General features: G+C 47.0%; 1 protein-coding gene across 2 annotated transcripts in view; it reads left to right on the top strand.

Annotated features, from left to right (window-relative positions):
- The window catches only part of UBE2G2 (ubiquitin conjugating enzyme E2 G2), a 48181-nt gene extending 29948 nt beyond the window's left edge, over positions 1-18233 (top strand). The window contains exons 4-6 of one of the 2 annotated variants that reach the window (XM_049875025.1): positions 5979-6097; positions 13323-13447; positions 16390-18233. In XM_049875025.1, the coding sequence (XP_049730982.1) occupies positions 5979-6097; positions 13323-13447; positions 16390-16617 (472 nt within the window). In that variant the 3' untranslated portion in view covers positions 16618-18233. Of the gene's footprint in view, positions 1-5978; positions 6098-13322; positions 13464-16389 lie in introns of both variants that reach the window. The other variant, XM_049875026.1, reaches the window with a different exon arrangement.
- Positions 18234-19942: the final 1709 nt, after the last annotated feature.

The raw sequence follows: 19942 nt of genomic DNA, 5'->3' as shown, positions 1-19942 counted from the left end.
CAATAACTTCCCTTCACCCCGTCCCCATGTCCTTGGTAACCCCTAAGCTTTTGTCTCTCTTGCCTATTGTAGATACTTCATACAAGCGGAATCGTACACTATTTGTCCTTTTGTATCTGACTTATTTCACTCAGCACGCTGTCTTCAAGGTTCGTCCACGTCATGACATGTTTTGGAGCTTCCTTTCTCCTTATGGCTGAGTGATAGTCCACTGTGTGTTAGAAATTCCGTGTTATCTTCATCACCCTGCACTAAGATTGGAGTCCCTGGGTAGTGCATGTGGTTAACACACGTGCTGCTAACCTGAAGGGTGGAGGTGTGCCTGCTCCCACACGCGTTTCAGAAGAAAGGTCTGGTGTTCCACCTCTGAGAAATCATCCATCGCAGACCCTGCGGAGCGTGGTTCTGCTCTGCCACACACGGGTCGCCGCGAATGGGGGTCTGCTCAGTGGCAACTGTTTTTTTTTTTTTTTTTTTTAAGTCATGAAAATAATTATATGGCAGAAACCTGTATTTGCTAGCTACTACTATGATTCTCCAAATGAAAATGAAAAGCATCTCTCCTTTTCCTCCTTCCTCCCTTCCCAGCATTGGTTCTTTACATTAGAACCAGCAGGGCACTTGGAGCAAAGCAAAAGAAAAACCAATGGGTGCCTGGGTCCGTCCCCAAAGAGGCTGTTTAATGGCGCCGAGGTGGGGCCCATGCTGAGGCAAAACGTGTGGTCGGGGTTGAGTGAGACCGCTGCCTACTGTGCTTGAGGCCAAAAGGACAGGCATTTGAGGGCACTTTGCCCTGAATCACAACTTACTGTATTCCGTGTCCCCTTTCAGACTAGGGTATTAGGATCCTGTGAGCAGTAACCTTGCCTCATCCATTTTTGTTGCCTTCCCCATTGGGCCTGGCATGGTGACCTCATGCAGCAAGTGCTCCTTCAGTCCTGGAAGGAGACGTGTTAGGCTAGCAGTCAGGGGCATGAGGGAGGCTTCATCCATGACTGAGGGATTCAGAACAAGGCTGGGTGCACCGCGTGGTGTGTTAGGCCCTCTGAAGCTCCTCTGTGGGGGCTGGGGGACTGTGGGAGGATTGTGCTGGCAGGCTGGCACGGTGGCACTGCCGTATGTTGAGGGGATGGTGGGCATTGCAAGAAGCTTTTGCTGGCTCCTGATGGGAGAAATGAGACGCGCCTGTGCTCTGACTGGGGCCCTAATTCACCGCACATACCTGCTGGGTGCTCTGTATACCAGGGTGGGGGATGCCTCCCTGGAAGCAGAAGTGTGGATGGAGGCTTTCTCGTCTGAGGGGTGGATTATCCGATAGGTGAGGTAAGCATGGTGCTTCCCTTGCTTACCAGATCGTCTGTAGTGAACAACTTCACGTTTTTTCACTACATCAGAGATTCTGCTCCTAGGTATGGCTAGCATCTTTCTCCCAACCCCACAGCACCTTCCTACAGAACCAAAGCCTCCTTTCAAATTTATAATCCCTGATGGGCAGATGACTCAGTAAGCATGGTAAGCACAGGCTTACTTGTGTTTACTTACTGATCTGTAGTAAACAATTTCACATGGGTTTTACCATGTCAAAGAAACCCATGTGAAATTGTTCACTACAGATGACCTTGTAAGCAAGGTGAGCACCATGCTTACCTTGCCTATTGGATAATCTGCCCCTGAGCAGGTGGCTATGATTTCTGTGGAATAATCGACCTTAATAATTCAGTTCAGGTTTAAGTATACAGGTTAATGGATTTATAATCTCCATCATATAAAGCTTTATAACATGTATTATGTTTGAGACATTCTGTCCACATGCTGTGACAAACTTGGTAAAGAGAAGCACAGTGGTGGAGATAGTCTGCATTCCCAGTGTCTGCTGCCAGGGAGTGACGTGCAGACAGAGAGCCAGGAACAAGCCGTTGGGCAGGTGGTTAGTTTCCCCGGACACACCTGGCTGTTAGCATGCTGGGACCTTCCTGCTACTGCCACTATGCAGGGGTGTCATCATCTTTGTGGTCTAGATCCAGAAATGAAAAGTGAAGGAGAGCCATTTTTCACATGAGTTCAGTGATGAAGCACTGAACGAGCATATCTCAGACGCCCCCGGCAGTATAAATGACTGCTATTAAGAACCCGAGATTTAATTCCCCCTGGCAGGCAGGGATGGCTGGGGGGAGGCAGAAACTGTCAGGTATCCTCTGAGGAGCCAGCCTTGGCACCTCAGTGGTCAGCTTTAGACCCTGAGTGTTGCCCTTGCAGTATTTGTTCTCTAACACTTTATTCCCCTAAAAGTCAGTAAATCAAAGTGAGCTCTGTGAAATGTGCTTTCTTTTGCAGGGGGCAGCCTGGTTGTTGTCCTTTACTCTCGTGCTTGTCTCAGAAAACAACGTTAGTGGGTCCTTACCTCATAGCTCTGAAATAATTTATGTCATTTTAATCTACAAGATGGAAAATAATTTGCAAGCTTTGAAAAGCTTATAATTGCCTCAGGTGAATCTTACGAATTGAATTATATCACCCCAAAATATATGTTGTAAATCCTAACTTCTATACCTGTGGGGACCCCTGGTGGTACAGTAGTTAAGAACTTGGATGCTAACCAAAAGGTCAGCAGTCCAAAACCACCAGCCATTCCTTAGAGATTCTATAGGGCAGTTCTTCTCTGCCCTATAGAGTTGCTATGAGTCAGAATCAACTGACAACAATGGGTTTGGTTTGGTTTTACCTGTGGATGTAATCCCTTACGGGGATAGGCTTTTCTTTGTTGTGTTAATGAGGCCGTATCAGTGTAGGGTGTGTTGTAAGCCAGTCACTTGGAGATGTAGGACAGATTAGACACTGAAGCAGGACAGCACAAGTGGGGGAAGATGGATGCCGCACCACAGGAAGATTGTCAAGGAACCCAGGAACAGAAACTGAAAAGAGACAAGGACCTTCCTTCAGAGCCAACAGAGGGAGAAAGGCTTCCCCTAGCCCTGAGTTCGGACTTCTAGCCTCTGAAACTATGAGAAAATAAATTTCTGTCTCCTAAACTGTGAGAAAATAAATTTCGGTTGGTTAAAACCGCCCACTTGTGATATTTCTATTACAGCAGCACTAAGAAGCTAAGCGAATTCTTTGTTCCTTTCTTTTGTCCTGTTGAAGATTCTAAGCCGAGGTCTTCGTTAGGGAAAGGGAAGCAAGACTGTCAGGTACAGCAGTGCAGCTTGTCCAGAAAGAACACTGAGTGTCTGCTTTCCTGGCGCTGCAGGGATTCACCTGCCAGGGTCGGCAGCATGACCTTCCCTGCACTCCACCGGCTCCCTGCGGGCCGCTGGGCACAGGGCCTTCTGGCGCAGGGAGGAAACTCCAGCTTCAAACCAGTAGTGAACCAGAGCGTTTGAAGATAGCTCTGATACCTAAGATGTGGGTGCACTTGAGGGAATGTGTAATCGTGCTTCTGAGCCACTAGTGCCCAGATGATTTTTTTTTTTTTTTAGAGAAAGTCCTATTATGAGAAACAAAGAACTGTTATCACAGTATTGAGCAAATACCATTTGACTCCTTCTAGAAATACTATCCAGACTTTTTTTTCTTACTGGAGACTCAGTAGTGCCAGAAATAACCTGGGCACTGGCAAGCATTCCTGACATAGGAACAGTGTTACCTTTAAAGATAGTATCTCTACGTGGCCAGCTTTGCCATTGAGCGGTTTGAACTGTGTTCTATACTTAGCTCTGTTAGTGGATTGATTTAGGAGCTTGACTAAGTAAGTCGTTTAATCCCTGGATTTCCCAGTTTTGCTTAACAGTGAGATGAAAACAGTAATTCTCAACACCCTTTCATCAGGAGGATGTGTGGACTGCTAATGGGGGAACATTTATGATTTGCTTTGAACTCTTCCACTGGAAACCAGGCTTGAGATGGTGTGTTTTCAGGGCTCTCACCAGGAGTCTGGGCGGCCTGGGTTGAGAGAAGGGCTCAGAGGGCCCCTGTCCCTGCAGGCAGATCCTGCAGCAGCCGAATGAGCTGGACTCGGGCAGTCTGGTCATTCCACGTGTCACCTGCAGCCTCGCACCGGGACAGACGCCCTCCCCAGAGCAGCCCCAGCCCCTCCCTTCCATAATGTTCGGCCCGCGGCTGCGACTGCACAGCACATGAGCTTCGTCTCTATGTGGTGCTCCCTGTCCTGGTCTGTGCCAAGGCCTGGGCTGTCGTGAATGGCTCTCAGGCTCATGAGTGTGGACCTGTGTAAGTGGATTAAACAGAACCTCTCTCAGGAGCTGTTCACTGTTGGTCTCCCAAAAAGTAGTAAGGACAGTTTTTAGAATCAAGATTCATCTTGTAAATTTGGGGAAAAAACAACACAAAACAAAACAAAAAAATACCTGGCTCCATGAAGTACTCGTGACCTTATTCTTATTGTGACTGTATTTGCTACAGGCCTGTGAAGCAGCTTCGGTCTCCCTTGCTGAGTGCCGTTGAAACCCTGGAGTGTCAGTCACCAAATGGAAATTAAAGTTCCTTTGTTCAGTATTATGAGTTTTTGTCTTTTTCCTTTAATTGTAGAGATGAATATTGTTCCTCATATTTGCAAATCTGTGTGTTTAGTTCCCTGAACCAGAATTTCAATATCAGGATTTTAAGTCAAATTTGTGTTTTTAAAAAATAACCTCAACTTTTTCAAACGCAGACTGCTTTAGAATGAATGTATTCTAAGCATATGTTACCTATGCCGTGCCTTTGACTCCTTTTGACAGGCTGCACGTCTTTGGCATTGAACTGATTTGGTCATGATCTAGATCTCCTGTGGTGGCCCTTTACGTTGTCGAAGTTAATATGTTAGGCAGTCATTTTTTGAGAGGCAGAGTGTTTATAAAGAGACTCGTTTTGCAGCTGCTGTAAATCGAATGGGGTTTACTTTCTCGTTTATTGACTGACAGGCCATGCCCAAAGCAATTTCTGCTGTTTCGGTGTCTATAGCTACCATTCAGTACTTCTGTTTTATTATAAAAATTCACATAGTGAAGATAGCCTGAGATCTTTAAAAACTACTGTTAATGCATGCTTTATTAGTGAAATTTTTAGGGTGGGGAGGAGCTCCTCCCTTATGTTAAAATACAAGCTGATGGTCCCTACCCTACCTCTGCCGCTGCCCTGTTGCGCCGTGTGCTGGTTAGGACAGCGGCCATTTAAACGCATGGAGGTTAACATTTGAACAGGACCTTTGAATGGTTGAGTTCGCTCCTACCACTTACCAGTGGGGGGAAAGCAGATCTGGGAGCTGGGCCTGTGTGTATGTAGTGGTTGTGTGTAAGGTGCCCAGGTGTCCATGTCGGTGCAGATAGGATGCGGTGCTGTTACATGGGTGTGCAGGCCTGGGCTTGCGTCGCCGTATGTGCCCACGCGCCTCCATCTGTGAGTATGTGCATACTTTTTATATGTTTTTCGAAGGTTGCAAAAATGACTTCTTAGGCACACTTAAAAATTAAAAATAGCCTTTGAAATAACAATGCTTAACCACTCATTTATCTAAGTACAATAGAATCTTGCTATAACATGCCATAATTCAGATCTTTATTCTAAGATGTAATTGTACTGTATATATAGGGGAAAAAAAATCTATGCTCTTACACCATTGGCATTAGTTTATTTATTTATTTTATTTTTTTATTATGAAGAGGTTCTGCCACCCCAACTCTTACCTTTACTAACATAAGATCTGTGCCATAATTCCATCTTTGTGCTCGAGCTTTTGGTTAGCAGCCAAACATTTAACCACTGTGCCATCAGGGCTCCTTTGTGCTGTACTTAAAATTTAAACCAGATTGGAATAGGAGGATAAAATATTAACTTCCATCTGGAAAAAAATACCAGCGGATCATTATGATTTAGATAACTTTAAACATGAGTTTGTAAAACAATAAAAATTTCCTCATTTCTGATTTGTGGTAGGCTTTGAAAAATCTACCTTACATTTCTTTTGTATACGTATTTTCTAGGGGCCCAGAAGATACCTGTTTTGAGTTTGGTGTTTTTCCTGCCATCCTGAGTTTTCCACTTGATTATCCCTTAAGTCCTCCAAAGATGAGATTTACCTGTGAGATGTTTCATCCAAACAGTAAGTGTTCTTTGAAGTAGTTTTTATAGTGTCAGGAGTGGCACAGAGGTTATGTAATCATATGAAATATAGCATATCAGTGACTTGAACTTTAAAAAATACTATCTTTTGAACTTTAACAGATTACACCGTGGTGGTATTGCTACTATGAGTTTTGAGAGATAGCTTAATGTAGATTAAAAAAACGAAAAACCTAAATATGTGGGTGTACTTGGCCCAGCCTTCCTACCGTTGGTGGGGCTGTTGTCGAGAACATGTGTCGGTGTGTGTATACTCTGGTGCCCTACACGCCTCTTTGCCATTCTCACTTGGGATGCTGAAACAATCAGGAACAACCTACGTTTTCAACAGTAGAGCAGATTGTTAAATAGTTAAGTAAATCACTAATCCGTGTGATATAATGCTATACCAAAAAATCAAAATCAAACCCAGTGCCATCGAGTCAATTCCGACTCATAGCAACCCTATAGGACAGGGTAAAACTGCCCATAGAGTTTCCAAGGAGCGCCTGGTGGATTCGAACTGCCAGCCTTTTGGTTAGCAGCCAGAGCTCTTAACCACTACACCACCAGGGTTTCCTATAATGCTATATTAAAAAAAAAAAAAAAAAAAAAATGCCATACAGATATGTTAAATTGTCTAGGATATATTAAATGATATAGAATGATATTTAGGATACATCAAGCTTGAAAAATAGGTTACTGATCAATAGGTTTGTTATAGTCTCTTTTTTTGCAAAAAAAATTGACATGTACATGGATATATATCTGGAAAGGTAAGCACAAAAATCTTAGAAGTGATTTTCTCCATGGTGGATTTTTTTTTTTTTCCCTTTTTGTAAATCATTTTCTTTTTCCTAAAGTGAACATGTATTTCTTTTAAAAAGAGGAAAAAATAGATCATTTCTAAAAGTTGTACTTGTTTTAGTTGAAAAAGTATTTAGTAGCAGGGAATGGAATTCTTGAATTGCTGTAGCTTTTATTTTTTCCTTTTATAGCTGGGGGTTTTGGATAAGATAGTGAATAAGGAAATGTGTTGTCTTTTCAATGGTAGTTTTTAGAATAATGTTCCTTCCTATAAATGATTGTTATTGCCAGCAATAATTATCTTAATAGTGGTGGAGAAGAAAAACAACTAAGATACGCTGTTTTGAAGATGTAAAATATTTTTTATGTTTTACTTTTTTTTTTTACTTATTATTTACTTATTTGAAGCCTTTTCCTATACTTTTTTGCATATCAAATAAAACAAAATATCAAATAGCCAACGGCTAATTTAAGCATGAGAAAATTTATTCTGTATATGTTTTCTGAGCCTTTGACTTCCCTCTTGGTTTAAAAATAAGTCCACTTGGACCCATTCATGATAAAAAACTTTCAGCAAAATAGGCATATAAGGGAAATTCCTTGACATAATTAAGGGCGTTTATACAAAGCCAACAGCCAACATCATCCTAAACAGAGAGAGTCTGAGGGCATTTCCCTTGAGAACAGGAACCAGACAAGTATGCTCTTTATCACCACTCTTATTCAACATTGTGCTGGAGGTTCTAGCCAGAGCAGTAAGTCAAGAAAAAGAAATAAAGGGCATCCAAATTGGTAAGGAAGAAGTAAAAGTATCCCTATTAGCAGATGATATGATCTTATACACAGAAAACCCCAAACAATCCACAAGAAGATTACTGAAACTAATAGAAGATTTCAGCAGAGTTTTTTTATCAGGATACAAGATAAATCAGTTGGATTCCTCTACACCAAAAAAGAGAACTTCAAAAAGGTAATCACCAAATCAGTACCATTTACAATAGCCCCCAAGAAGATAAAATACTTAGGAATAAATCTAACCAGAGACGTAAAAGACCTATACAAAGAAAACTGCAAGACACTACTGCAGGAAACCAAAAGAGACCTACATAAGTGGAAAAACATACCTTGCTTATGGATAGGAAGACTCAACGTTGTGAAAATGTCAATTCTACCCAAAGCGATCAGCAGATACAATGCAATCCTGATCCAAATTCAAATGGCATTTTTTGACGAGATGGAGAAACAAATCACCAACTTCATATGGAAAGGGAAGAAGCCTCGGATAAGTAAAGCATTACTGAAGAAGAAGAACAAAGTGGGAGGCCTCGCATTACCTGATTTTAGAAGCTATTATACTGCCACGGTATTCAAAACAGCCTGGTACTGTTTCAACAACAGATGCATAGAGCAATGGAACAGAATTGAGAATCCAAATGTAAATTCATCCACCTAGGAGCAGCTGATATTTGACAAAGGTTGAAGCCCATTAAATGGGGAAAAGACAATCTCTTTAACAAATGGTGCTAAAAAAATGAGACAAGACTCATACTTCACACCATGTAGAAAAACTAACTTAAAATGGATCAAAGACCTAAATGTAAAATCTAAAACGATAAAATAGGGACAATGCTAGGAGCCCTAATACATAGCATAAACAGAATACAGACCATAGCTAACGATGCACAAACACCAGAAGAGAAACTAGATAACTGGAAAACTCCTAAAAATCAAACACTTCTGCTCATTCAAAGACAAGAGTAAAAAAACAGCTCACAGACTGGGAAAAAATTTTTCACTATGACGTATCTGATAAGGGTCTAATCTAAAATCTACCAAATACTGTAACACCTCAGCAACAAAAAGACCAATAACCCAATTAAAAAATAGGCAAAGAATATGAACAAACACTTCACCAAAGACATTCAGGTAGCTAACAGATAGATACATGAGAAAACGCTGATGATCATTAGCCATTAGAGAAATGCTAATCAGAACTACTGTGAGATACTGTCTCACTCCAACAAGGCTGGCACTAACCCAAAAAACACAAAATAATAAATGTTGGAGAGGTTGTGGAGAGACTGGAACTCTTACACACTGCTGGTGGGGATGTAAAATGGTACAATCACTTTGGAAATCAATTTGACGCTTCCTTAAAAAGCTAGAAATAGGACTACCGTACAATCCAGCCATCCCGCTCCTTGGAATATATCCTAGAGAAATAAGAGTCTTTACATGAACAGATACATGCACACCCATGTTCACTGCAGCACTGTTTACAATAGCAAAAAGATGGAAGCAACCAAGGTGCCCATCAACAGATGAATGGATAAATAAATTATGGGATATTCACACAATGGAATATTACGTGTTGATAAAGAACAATGATGAATCTGTGAAACATTTCATAACACAGAGGAATCTGGAAGGCATTATGCTGAGTAAAATTAAAAAAAAAATTAGTCAGCTGCAAAAGGACATATTGTACGAGACTACTATTATAAGAACTCAAGAAAAGGTTTAAACACAGAAGAAAACATTCTTTGATAGTTACGAGGATGGAGAGGGACGGGGAAGGGTATTCACTAACTAGATAGTAGAGAAGAATCATCTTAGGTGAAGGGAAGGACAGCATACAATACAGGAGAAGTCAGCACAACTAGACGAAACCAAAAGCTAAGAAGTTTCCTGAACACAAACACTTTGAGGGACAGAGTGGCTGGGGTCTGGGAACCATGGTTTTGGGGGACATCTAGGTCAATTGGCATAACAAAGTTTATTAAGAAAATGTTCTACATCCCACTTTGGTGAGTGGCATCTGGGGTCTTAAAAGCTAGCAAGTGGCCATGTAAAAGCCAGCAAGTGGCCATGTAAGATGCGTCAACTGGTCCCAACCCACCTGGAGCAAAGGAGAATGAAGAACACTAAAGACACAAGGAAAATATTAGCACAAGAGACAGAAGGGCCACATAAACCAGAGAGTCCATCAGCCTGAGACCAGAAGAACTAGATGGTACCTGGCTACCACCAATGACCACCCTGACAGGGAACTCAACAGAGAGTCCCTGACAGAGCAGGAGAAAAGCGTGGAGTAGAACTCAAATTCATGTAAAAAAACCAGACCTAATGGTCTGACTGAGACTGGAGGAACCCCCAGAACCATGGCCCCCTGGATGCCCTGTTAACTCAGAACTGAAACCATTTTCAGAAGCCCACTCTTCAGACAGATTATACTGGACTATAAAACATAAAATAATACTTGTGAAGAGTGTGCCTCTTAGTTCAGGCAGCTACACTAGACCAAATAGGTGGCTCCTGTCTGGAGGCAGAATGAGAAGGCAGGAAGGGAGAGGAGCTGGTTGGAGGGACATAGGAAAACCCAGGGTGGAAAGGAGGAGTATGCTGTCACATTATAGGGAGAGCAACTAGTGTCACAGAACAATAGGTGTATAAATTTTTTTTTTTATGAGAAATTAGCTTGAGCTATAAACTTTCACCTAAAGCACAATTAAAAAAAAAAAGTCTTCTTGGCATACCCTCCCCTCATCCCCCGACCCACCCACGAACACCGTCTATACTCCAAAAAAAAAAACCCGTGCCGTTCAGCTGATTCCGACTCATAGTGACCCTATAGGACGGAGTAGAACTGCTCCATAGAGTTTCCAAGGAGCACCTGGCAGACTTGAACTGCCAACCCCTTGGTTAGCAGCCGTAGCACTTAACCACTATACCACCAGGGTTTCCTCCAAAGCTCCATCAAATCTGTCTCCCTGTCCAGGGAGGCTTTCGGTACCGCCCACCTGGCAGGAGGCTTTCCTGTTTTGCTTGCTTCCAGAACCTTCTGGGAAATCCTTATTCCCTGCTGATGTCCTTGTCTAGAGAGCACTTTGCACTTTGTTCTCATCTCAGTATTTATTCAGTTTCATGTGCACAGTAGATGGTCAGAAACAGCTAGTTTTTCTGGAAGATTGGCTGTGAGTTGGAACAGCTGTTAAGGCGGGGTGATGAGTACAGGGACATTCATTATGCTGTCGTCTATTGCGTTGTGTGCTTGAAATTTCCAGTAATAGAAAGTTAAAAAATATATTACGGCCGCTAGATAAAATCAGAGCCCTGGTAGTGCAGTGGTTAAGAGGTCGGCTGCTAACCAAAGGGTCGGCAGTTTAAATCCACCAGCTGCTGCTCGGAAACCCTGTGGGGCAGTTCTACTCTGTCCTGTAGGTTCACTGTGAGCCGGATTCGCCTCAACAGCGATGGGTTTTGTTTTTTTAGATAGGGGTCAGTTGAAGAGGCCAACGATCTCAAGTTGATTACTCATAAAACACAACCATGCAGAGGATTGTAGGCAATTTAAAAAGTAAAAATAATAAGATTATACTGAAGAGAATAGAAGCTTTAGAAGACTCCCAGTGGTGTGAGAAGGCCTGACGAAGAAGCTGATGGAGTTACGTGTGTGCACCAGAAGAGTCCGTCTGCTCGCGGTACTTTTAATGTCCAGGTGATTGTTATAAAGAGATTTTTATTCCTTTCTATACATTGATGTTATTTTTATTTGGTGAAGATTTTATTTTGAGTACACTTACTGTATTAGTCTGTCAGTATAATAATTTATTAGCGAATGAATGTTTTTAAGAAAGAATTCACTGTATTAAAAGTTGCTGGGATACAATGGTGAGCAAATAGTAAAAAGGGGGGTCAGGCACCTTCAGCCGCTCAGAGTGTTGCGGGGAGCCAGACAGTGGTAGAGGACTCACACAGAGAAGTGTTAATGTCACAGCTTTGGTAACTGCTGAGAAGGAGAGAGGGAAGGGAGGGGTGGCACCCTGCACAGGTGATGCCTGAACTGACCTTTTGCAGGAAGAGCAGTGTGCAGTCACCTGAGTGAGCTCTGTGTGTGTGTGTGTGTGTGTGTGGCGGGAAGGGTGAATCTAGCGTGTGCAGACGTCCTATGTGAGAAGTCAGGGGCCTCTTGGGCACTGCTGAGGATTTGATCTTTATCCTAGGGCAGCGGAAAGCCATTGAGGGGATTCTGAGTGAGGTGGTCAGAGCGGTTGTCGGTGTAGAGAGCAGACTGGAGGAGCCTGGAAGTGCTGGGCTCCTGAACCTCATCAGTGCTGACGATGAAGAGATGTGGGTGTATTGAGATGGATGGGCCTGGGTGATGGATGTGGCAGGAGAGAGCGGAGGGGTCAGGGTGCCCTTTAGGAGCAGGACTGAGGGAAGCAGTGCAGAGCCATATCACTCTTGCCCCAGCCCCCAGGGAGCTGAGGGACTTGGGGGGAACTGATGGCAGGGATGAAGGGTGCTGGACATTCAGGTGAAAGGGGCCGCGGGGACAGAGATGTAGAAACAGCCTCATCTCCCTTTGGTGCTCCTGGGGTGTGCAGTGTCACTGCCTAGTGCCACCACTCTAAGGAAGGGACACTTACAAGAAAGTCTGTTGACACCACTCTCCTTTCTCTGGGAGAGGGTGGTTCAGGACTCTAGGTGTGCAGACTCCACGTGAATGGACTGGAGACCCATGCCCCGATGTCCATGACCACTGTGCACGCAGTGTCTTAAACTTCTTCCTCAGAAGAGGATTAGCCAGAGGGCAGTCCCCACGGGGACAAAGGATGAACGAGGGGCTGGGTAGGAAAGGAAAAGCTCTTGGGAGGTGAATGATAATGGTCAGCATTTCTAAGTTTTCATGAATTCTGAGCTCATAAATGAAGGTGAATTAAATAAATTTTAAATCATCTGTTTATTTCTATTATTATAAATTTTAATAGCATTGTGATTTTACAGTTGAGTGTATCCGAATGGATTTCCCTGGATATCTAAATATATCTTGAGCCACCCGGGTGTCTTGTTAATGTTGCTGTCTGCTGAGAGGGGGATTAGATTTAGACACAGTTCATCTGCAGGTAATGTGACAAAAATTTTTCTGTTAGAATAAGTTACCAAGAGAAATCTCAGTCCCTTTCTTTTTCTGGATAGTTTAGTAATTCTAGTAGCCTTCATCCTAGCCAGGTAAGCAGTCCAGTTCATGTATTTTATGGTAGAATTAGAAACATAAGAAACTAGCTCTGAAAGCTGTGGATGATCCTAATTAGATATTTCCATGCAGTGTCTGACTGCCAGATAACCTTCCACTTACTCCCTTTGGACATAATGTTTTAAAAAATTGTCCTGTAGCTGATTAGAAATGGGTGGACTTCGAGCATTACCAATACCCAAGAGGCCCGGAGAGGCCCAGGTTCTAGGACGTGGCCTCTCTGGGGTGTGTGGAAGGGGAAGCTCGCTCGGTTCTCGGGGCCCTGGCCAGGCTCAGCTGTGCAAACAGCCTGGGGTCTGTGTGCAGAGCTGCTCTCCCTGGCATGGCGTGGCGTCGCCTCCATGGTGTGTCTCAGCTTACCTGCCCTGTTCTGACCCTTCAGTCTACCCTGATGGGAGGGTCTGCATCTCCATCCTGCATGCCCCCGGAGACGACCCCATGGGCTATGAGAGCAGCGCTGAGAGGTGGAGCCCCGTGCAAAGTGTGGAGAAGATCCTGCTGTCAGTGGTGAGCATGCTGGCAGGTATGGCTCCCCAGCAACCCCTGGCCTTTTCTGTTAGGGGCTTCGTAAGGGAGGGGCCTGTAAACAAAAAACACCGCTGTACTGGCCGCTCCGCTTTCCTCTCTCACCCCTGGCGCTGTGATTTACCTCCATTCACCGGTAATTCATTGACATACACTGCTTTATTTTCTGCTTTTTCCTGGAATAACACTTTCATACACTTGCCCAGGTAAGCCCGTTTTTCATAATTACAAATGTTCAAGATGACCCACTGTCATACCTCACATTGCTGACCACAAGGAGCCATCCTCCCCTAACTGTTGGACATTTCACTCACTCTGTAGACATTGATGGAGGCCCTGCGTCAAGTTCATAGTGACAGACCCCAACATTAAGGCACCCACACCCAAGGGGAATGTCCAGCTTAGCCAGTGTGTCTGGCCAGTGTGCGAAGTCCTGAGATTAGGGCAAGCTCGGGGGCGGGGGACCTTGAAGAGCAGAGGGTCTTGGCCTGCCCTGCAGAGAACATCTGGAGAAGTCTGGAGGAATATGTGGCCTTCACAAGGTGTGGGAGGAGGGAGAGGCATCTGGGGCAAAGGGGAGAGCCTGTGCTGTGGCCTGAGGCAGCGTGGCTGGCACAGGGCACTGCCAGTCGCTCATGAGGGGTGGAGCTCAGGCTGTGTGTAGGAGGGCTGGGAGGGGGCGCTGTGGAAGTGTGCGGAAGGCTGAGCCAAGCCTGGCAACTCTGGGAAGTCCCTGGAAGGTTGGAGCAGGGAAGTTGTGCCTGATAGGACCGTCCTTGCAGCACTGTGCAGTGTGGTGTGACTGGAGGAGCCGCACGGCCTGCTGACAGTGCAGCAGCCAGGAGAGGAGAGTGGAGGGCCTGGGCCAGGGCGGGGTGGTCCTGAGCCTGGGGGCTGGATCTGGAGACCTGCATCTCTGACATGAGAGCCTGCAGAGGGAGCAGGATTTGGGGAGATAAGTTTGGGATGTGTTTAGTACCAGGGGCCTGGTGTTCCCCATGGTCCAGGAGCCCACTGCTGCAAGGCCTGCGGCCCGGCCAAGGATCGGCCAGAAGAAAAGGCCTGTGCAGTGTCTCTGCGTCAGGCAGTGGTGAGCAAAAGGTGATGATGCAGGAAGGGTGTTTGCGGAAGGAGGAGGGGATGGTGAGGAGGAGTGTCAGGAAAGCTGGGAAGAGAAAGAGTGCTGTAGGAGAGCTGACAGAGGCCGCAGAGCGGTCGGGAAGCTGCCACTGCGAGGAGGTGCTCGGTGGAGCACGTGGCTGTCCTAGCAGGACCACATGGCTCCTATGCAGTGGAGTCGAGGATGAGTGTGAAGTCCAGGCTTGGCTGTGTTTTCAGATGGCAGACGCTTAAAACTCTACGTGCTGAGTGGAAGGAATCCAATGAGAGAGGGGAATGGAAGATCTGGGAGAGGGGCAGTGGTGGGGTACCATTAGAGATGTTCTTGGTGTACTTTTTTTTTTTTTTTAGTTTAATGTATGTTTTACACACTCTTGTCATAGTGTACATCCTCTTGACTCTGAGCTACGTTTCCAGGTTTATCTACTGTCCTTCCTCATGACACCTCCTTCGTCCGACATACAGCCCCCAGACCTGCCCCTGGCTTGTGCTCTGCACGGCCCTCCTGCCCAGGCTGCCTCTCCTACCCAGCCCACCCGACGTCCCACACTGCTCCAGGAGTCTGCATCCCATGGGCCTATGTGAGGCGGAGGTCAGGTGCTCTGCAGGGAGGTGGCAGCGGCCATGTCCGTGCTCCTGTGCTCCCTGTATCTGTGCCGCACCCACAAGCACCACACCTGCAGGGCAGCCTGCTTTGTCCTATTCACCCTACTGCCTGCTCCCTCCCTCCACAGCACTTGCCACGGTTCACAGTGATGTGTTAGTGCTGATTGGTGTAATGTCTGCCTGCCTCCCCTCTGACGGCAGGCCCACAGCTCTTGTTCTCCAGCGTGTGCCCTGTGCCTAGTGAACGCTAAGCAAGTATTTGTTGGATAAATGGCAGGCAGGCACAGGCAGCAAGGTGGGATGATAATGGTATGTGGGCTGCTTGCAGGCTGGAGGATCGGAGAATCTCTCTAGCAGCCTGAGAAAGGAGGCCTGGGTTGTCTGGAGCCCACCCACTGCGGCGGGAACCTGCCAGCCTCCGGGGCCATGGTGGTGTTGGCACTCTCCTTGCTGTCTGGTCGGCCTGCTGCTGTCCTCTTGCTTCTTGGCCTTTACTCTCTGCTAATCCAGTCTCTTCACTTTAGTCTGACTGCGTCACCCCCACACTTCATGGCTGCCACTTAATTGCAGCTTTTGCCTCAGAGTTTCTTAATTTTGGTTTCTCAGGGTCCTTAGGCCTGTCTCCCTTCCTGCCAGGCCTTGATTGCTGGCCCCAGCTGGCTAGCCTGGGGATTACTTGGTCACGGGCCAGGCATCCACCCCAGGCCAAACATCTACAGTGAGACTGTATGTCCACCCAGGATTGTCTTTCCAGTGGGGACCGGAGGGGACAGAGCACTAGCTCACAGAGAATGTCCCCCTGCAGTGAAATGAGCAGGTGGATCGTGTGTGGCTTGTTCTCTGGGTGCTGGAAACGCCCTGTATCAGGCAGGCCATAGTAGGGAGCCCCATGCACCACGTTGCTTAGGTTGTCTTAGCATTTCCAGAGCAGGATGAAGACAGGTTGTGTTGGCAGAGAATGGATCTTCGTGTGCAGAGGAACACTTGGTACACTGGCCGGCAGCACTGCCCCACCCCTACCCCCCAGCATTGCAGACACCACCCCCTCAATATCACAGACACCTTTGTTTTCTGTTTGTTTATTTCTGGGACACATGTCTTGAAAGATCCATGAATTTATTTAGATGAAATGGCAGGTCTTGTGGAGCTGCTGGTTTTTGAAACTCCCTTGACCACAGAAAGCTTCCCGTCTCTTTCAGAGCCCAATGATGAGAGTGGCGCCAACGTGGATGCTTCCAAAATGTGGCGGGACGATCGAGAACAGTTTTATAAGATCGCCAAGCAGATTGTACAGAAGTCTCTGGGGCTCTGAGCCCTACAGGACACGCAGGCACACAGCCAGGGCGCCCCGCGTGTGTGCAGACACCACCACCAGACAGGCTTCGTGTTTCTCCTCCGGGACATCGGTGACAGTGACACTGTGCTAGCACCAAAAAAGACAAACCTGTAGAATCACAGCATCTGTTTTATTTCCCACTTCTTCCGCCCCAGATAGGCTTATCTTCGATTGTGATTTATGTAGAATAATGACAACTTACTGCCATTGCAAAGTATTCCTCTCCAAGGTGGTGCAGGCCGGTGGTCAGAGCTGTCAGCACTACCTCTCCTAACCAAGCGCCGCTGATCCCCGCAGCTGATGACCCCTCAGAGCATGGGCTCCTGGAGCCCCCTCCCTCGCCAGTGTCGAGGGCTCCGTGCCAAACTCTCAGTGGTTAGAATCTGTAATGCTCCTTGCAAAGAAATGGCCCTTGTAGGGAGGGGCCAGGCGGCTCTAGGCAGGCGGCGTCTGCCTCTCTGTGCCACACAAGGAGCACAGCATTGTTTCATTACTTCATATCTTAGAAGCAGCTGCTTTTCTGATCATCTTGGTAAATCATTTTCATTTGTTATGAAACCATCACACAGATATACTTTCAGGAAATGAGCACTTTTTAAAAATCTGTATTAATGAAAAGTGGGGTACATGGAAGAAAAGTTCACTGCTGGGCATAAGGACCAGTGGTTCTTTTCTGACCCGTTTATGAAACATGTATGCTTATGTCTCGGCTTCCAGGGGGTTCCTAGGGCAGGCGCAGGTGGGATGCAGGACTCCAGTAACCATCTCTTCTGGGTCGACAGGAGCTTTTCTTCTCCAGTCTAAACACTGGGCAGTTGTGAGGTTTGCACGTTGTGGTTGCACCAGAAGCTGTAACGATGGGAACAACATCATTCTCCAGCCCTCAGGTAGCAGGGGCTGTGCTATCCGGGTGGAGCACGGCGGTAGGCCTTACCATGACTGCGGTCGTGGAAGGTGGTCCCAGGGTCCCAGCCCAGGGGGTAGTGCACTGGCTGTCATTCCTGGTGTGGATGGGGCCTGGCACTCAGAGCTCCCAGTATCCTCAGTGCCCGGGGCCACACTCAGCAATAACAGTCTGTTGCCTGCAGGACCACGTGCCTGACCTGCCGCACAGGTTGCATACAATAGGAACTCTTATTTTTGAAATAAGGTGCGTTCTACAAGATACACGGTAGATTTCACTTTACCCTTTCCTTCCCTCCCAAGGTGCACCCAGTGGCAGTGGTCTGTTTTCCTGAGACCACCCACCCAGTTTCATGGCGTTAACACTTACTGCCTGAAAGGGCCTCCAGTTGGGCTTGTGTGGAAACCAGATTGTTGCCTTCTCAGAAGGGACTTGTTTAAAATTTGAAGTTGAGTACAATATTTAGAAGAGGTGGGGGAAGGAGAGGCATTGTTCCTAAATAGTGTTTGCAGAAATGTGAGGCAAGGTGTGGTGGGCTGCTCATGACGAGGGCCGCAGTGGTTGTGCTGGAGGAGCAGGTGTGGAAGTGGGAGCCACGTCAGGGGTGGGCCTCCACAGGGTGCCCGCCAGGCTTCTGGTAAATCGGGACAGGAGAGCCGCAGCCTCCTTGCAAAGCAAAGTATTTTTGTTCATTTGTATTTATTAACTGGAGGGAAAAAAAAAAATCCAAATCCCATGAGATCCTTATTCTGTGGTGGAATTTCATTACAATGTTAAAAATAAAGCTGTCTATTTTCCCCCTATTCTGAAGTGGCATGTTCTTTATTGAATTTTCACACAAGCATATGGAAGAGGAAGTCAGGTGGCTGCTGTGGAGCACACGGAGGCCTGCTGCGGAGGGCCCCTGGGGCCAGGGACCACAGCACCGAGGCTGCAGGGCAAGCGTCGATTTCCGTATCTCATATCGAGTGTTGCTTTCTTCTGAAGACTTGTGCTCAGTCTGGAAAATTCCGTCCCCTTCATTCACTTCTTCCCTTTTCTCTTTCTTAGATTCTCAGGGTTTCTCAGTTGGAGGTCTGTGACAGGATTCAGGAGGAAATAAATCACATTTTCACTAATCTTTAACTGACATCTAGCGTTTTCTTCTATTACATGGGCAACAAGGAACAGTCGTATGAGTGACACGTGTGACTTGTCAGTGCAGACATCCACAGAATGTCCAAGTCATACTTCTCAAGATACAGTTTATCTTCATCACAGCTTTGAAATTACAGCTGTTACGGGACCCGCTCCTATACCTTACTGTTTAACGTGTTGATGGAGAGGCACAGATGTTTTGTTTCACACGTTGGCTTTTACTGTTTTGGTAATGGTGTAATCGGTTGGTCTTCGTAGTCCTATGTGTTTTATTTTATTCACTTAAGAATATCTTCCAGAGGCAGGTCCCTAGGCATCACCAGGCACCACATCCCTCCACACACAGCAGCCTTGGCACCCTCTGCACAAGCTGGGGCCTCATCTCCCAGTTCCTCCTGGGCTCTCCAGCTCCTCCCTTCTGCACTGTGGGTGCTGGGAGGACACCTCGAGTCGAGTTCCAAGCTGTTCTCTTCCAGCAGCGGGAGTCCTGGGGGTCTGGCTGGGACCCACAGATGTACATGTCCAGAGGAGGACTGTGGAGCCTAGACAGTCTCCCTCTCCCTCCTTCCGGCCTCCCCGGCATCATGGAGCTAGGGGCAGGTGAGGCTGGCAGCACAGGGACCCTTCTGACACCTCCCTCAGGCTGGGTTCCTGTCTTGGAGGTTTGGGGACTTGCTAGCTGTCCGAGTCTGCTGGACTGGGCAGCAGGATGGTGGGAGTCAGTTCAAGGGGGAGTAGAGATGTGGGGAGTGGGGGGCTCCCCAAAGCAATAGGGGCCACACGAGCCATCCTGGAGCCTAGCAACCCATCCCTCGCTGCCGACTCCCAGTGCCTGCCGGCCCAGGACTTGCTTGAGTCCCTGGATGCAATCGCTGCCTCTGCGTCAGAGACATGGGCTAATGAGCGTGTCTGCCTGGCTCCTGCAGATGCTCACAGGGCCCCTCCCCACTGCACCCCTCAGTCTGGCACAACTGCCCCACATCGTGGAGTTCCCCCAGGCTGAAACATACCCAGAAAGGCCAAGTGACCTGCTGGAGGGTGCAACTGCCAAGGCCGAGCCCTGCTCCTGCCGCCTGGCCCTGCCCCTCACCAGCCCCTTGGGTCTCCAGCCAGCTTCAGCAAGTGTGTCCTGGGCTAGGCCCTGTTGTGTGTGTGTGGGGGGCCACAGACCTGATTACCACTTGTGGTACCACTGGGGGCTGTGAGGGAGGCCTTGCTGAGGAGGGGCTATAGCTGTGCCTGCATGGGGTGGCAGGGAGGGCTCGGGGAAGTTGGGTCTGGAAGGGAGAACAGGGTGCGTGTGTTGGGCAGAGGCTGCAATACCAGCTCAGGTGGGCATGGCAGGTCAGAGGGCTGGTGCCAACCAATCTGTAGA

Source organism: Elephas maximus, chromosome 2, assembly GCF_024166365.1.
Source record: "Elephas maximus indicus isolate mEleMax1 chromosome 2, mEleMax1 primary haplotype, whole genome shotgun sequence".
Lineage (NCBI taxonomy): Eukaryota > Metazoa > Chordata > Mammalia > Proboscidea > Elephantidae > Elephas > Elephas maximus.
Note: the sequence above shows the minus strand (reverse complement) of the source record. Positions and strands in the feature narration are given on the sequence as shown.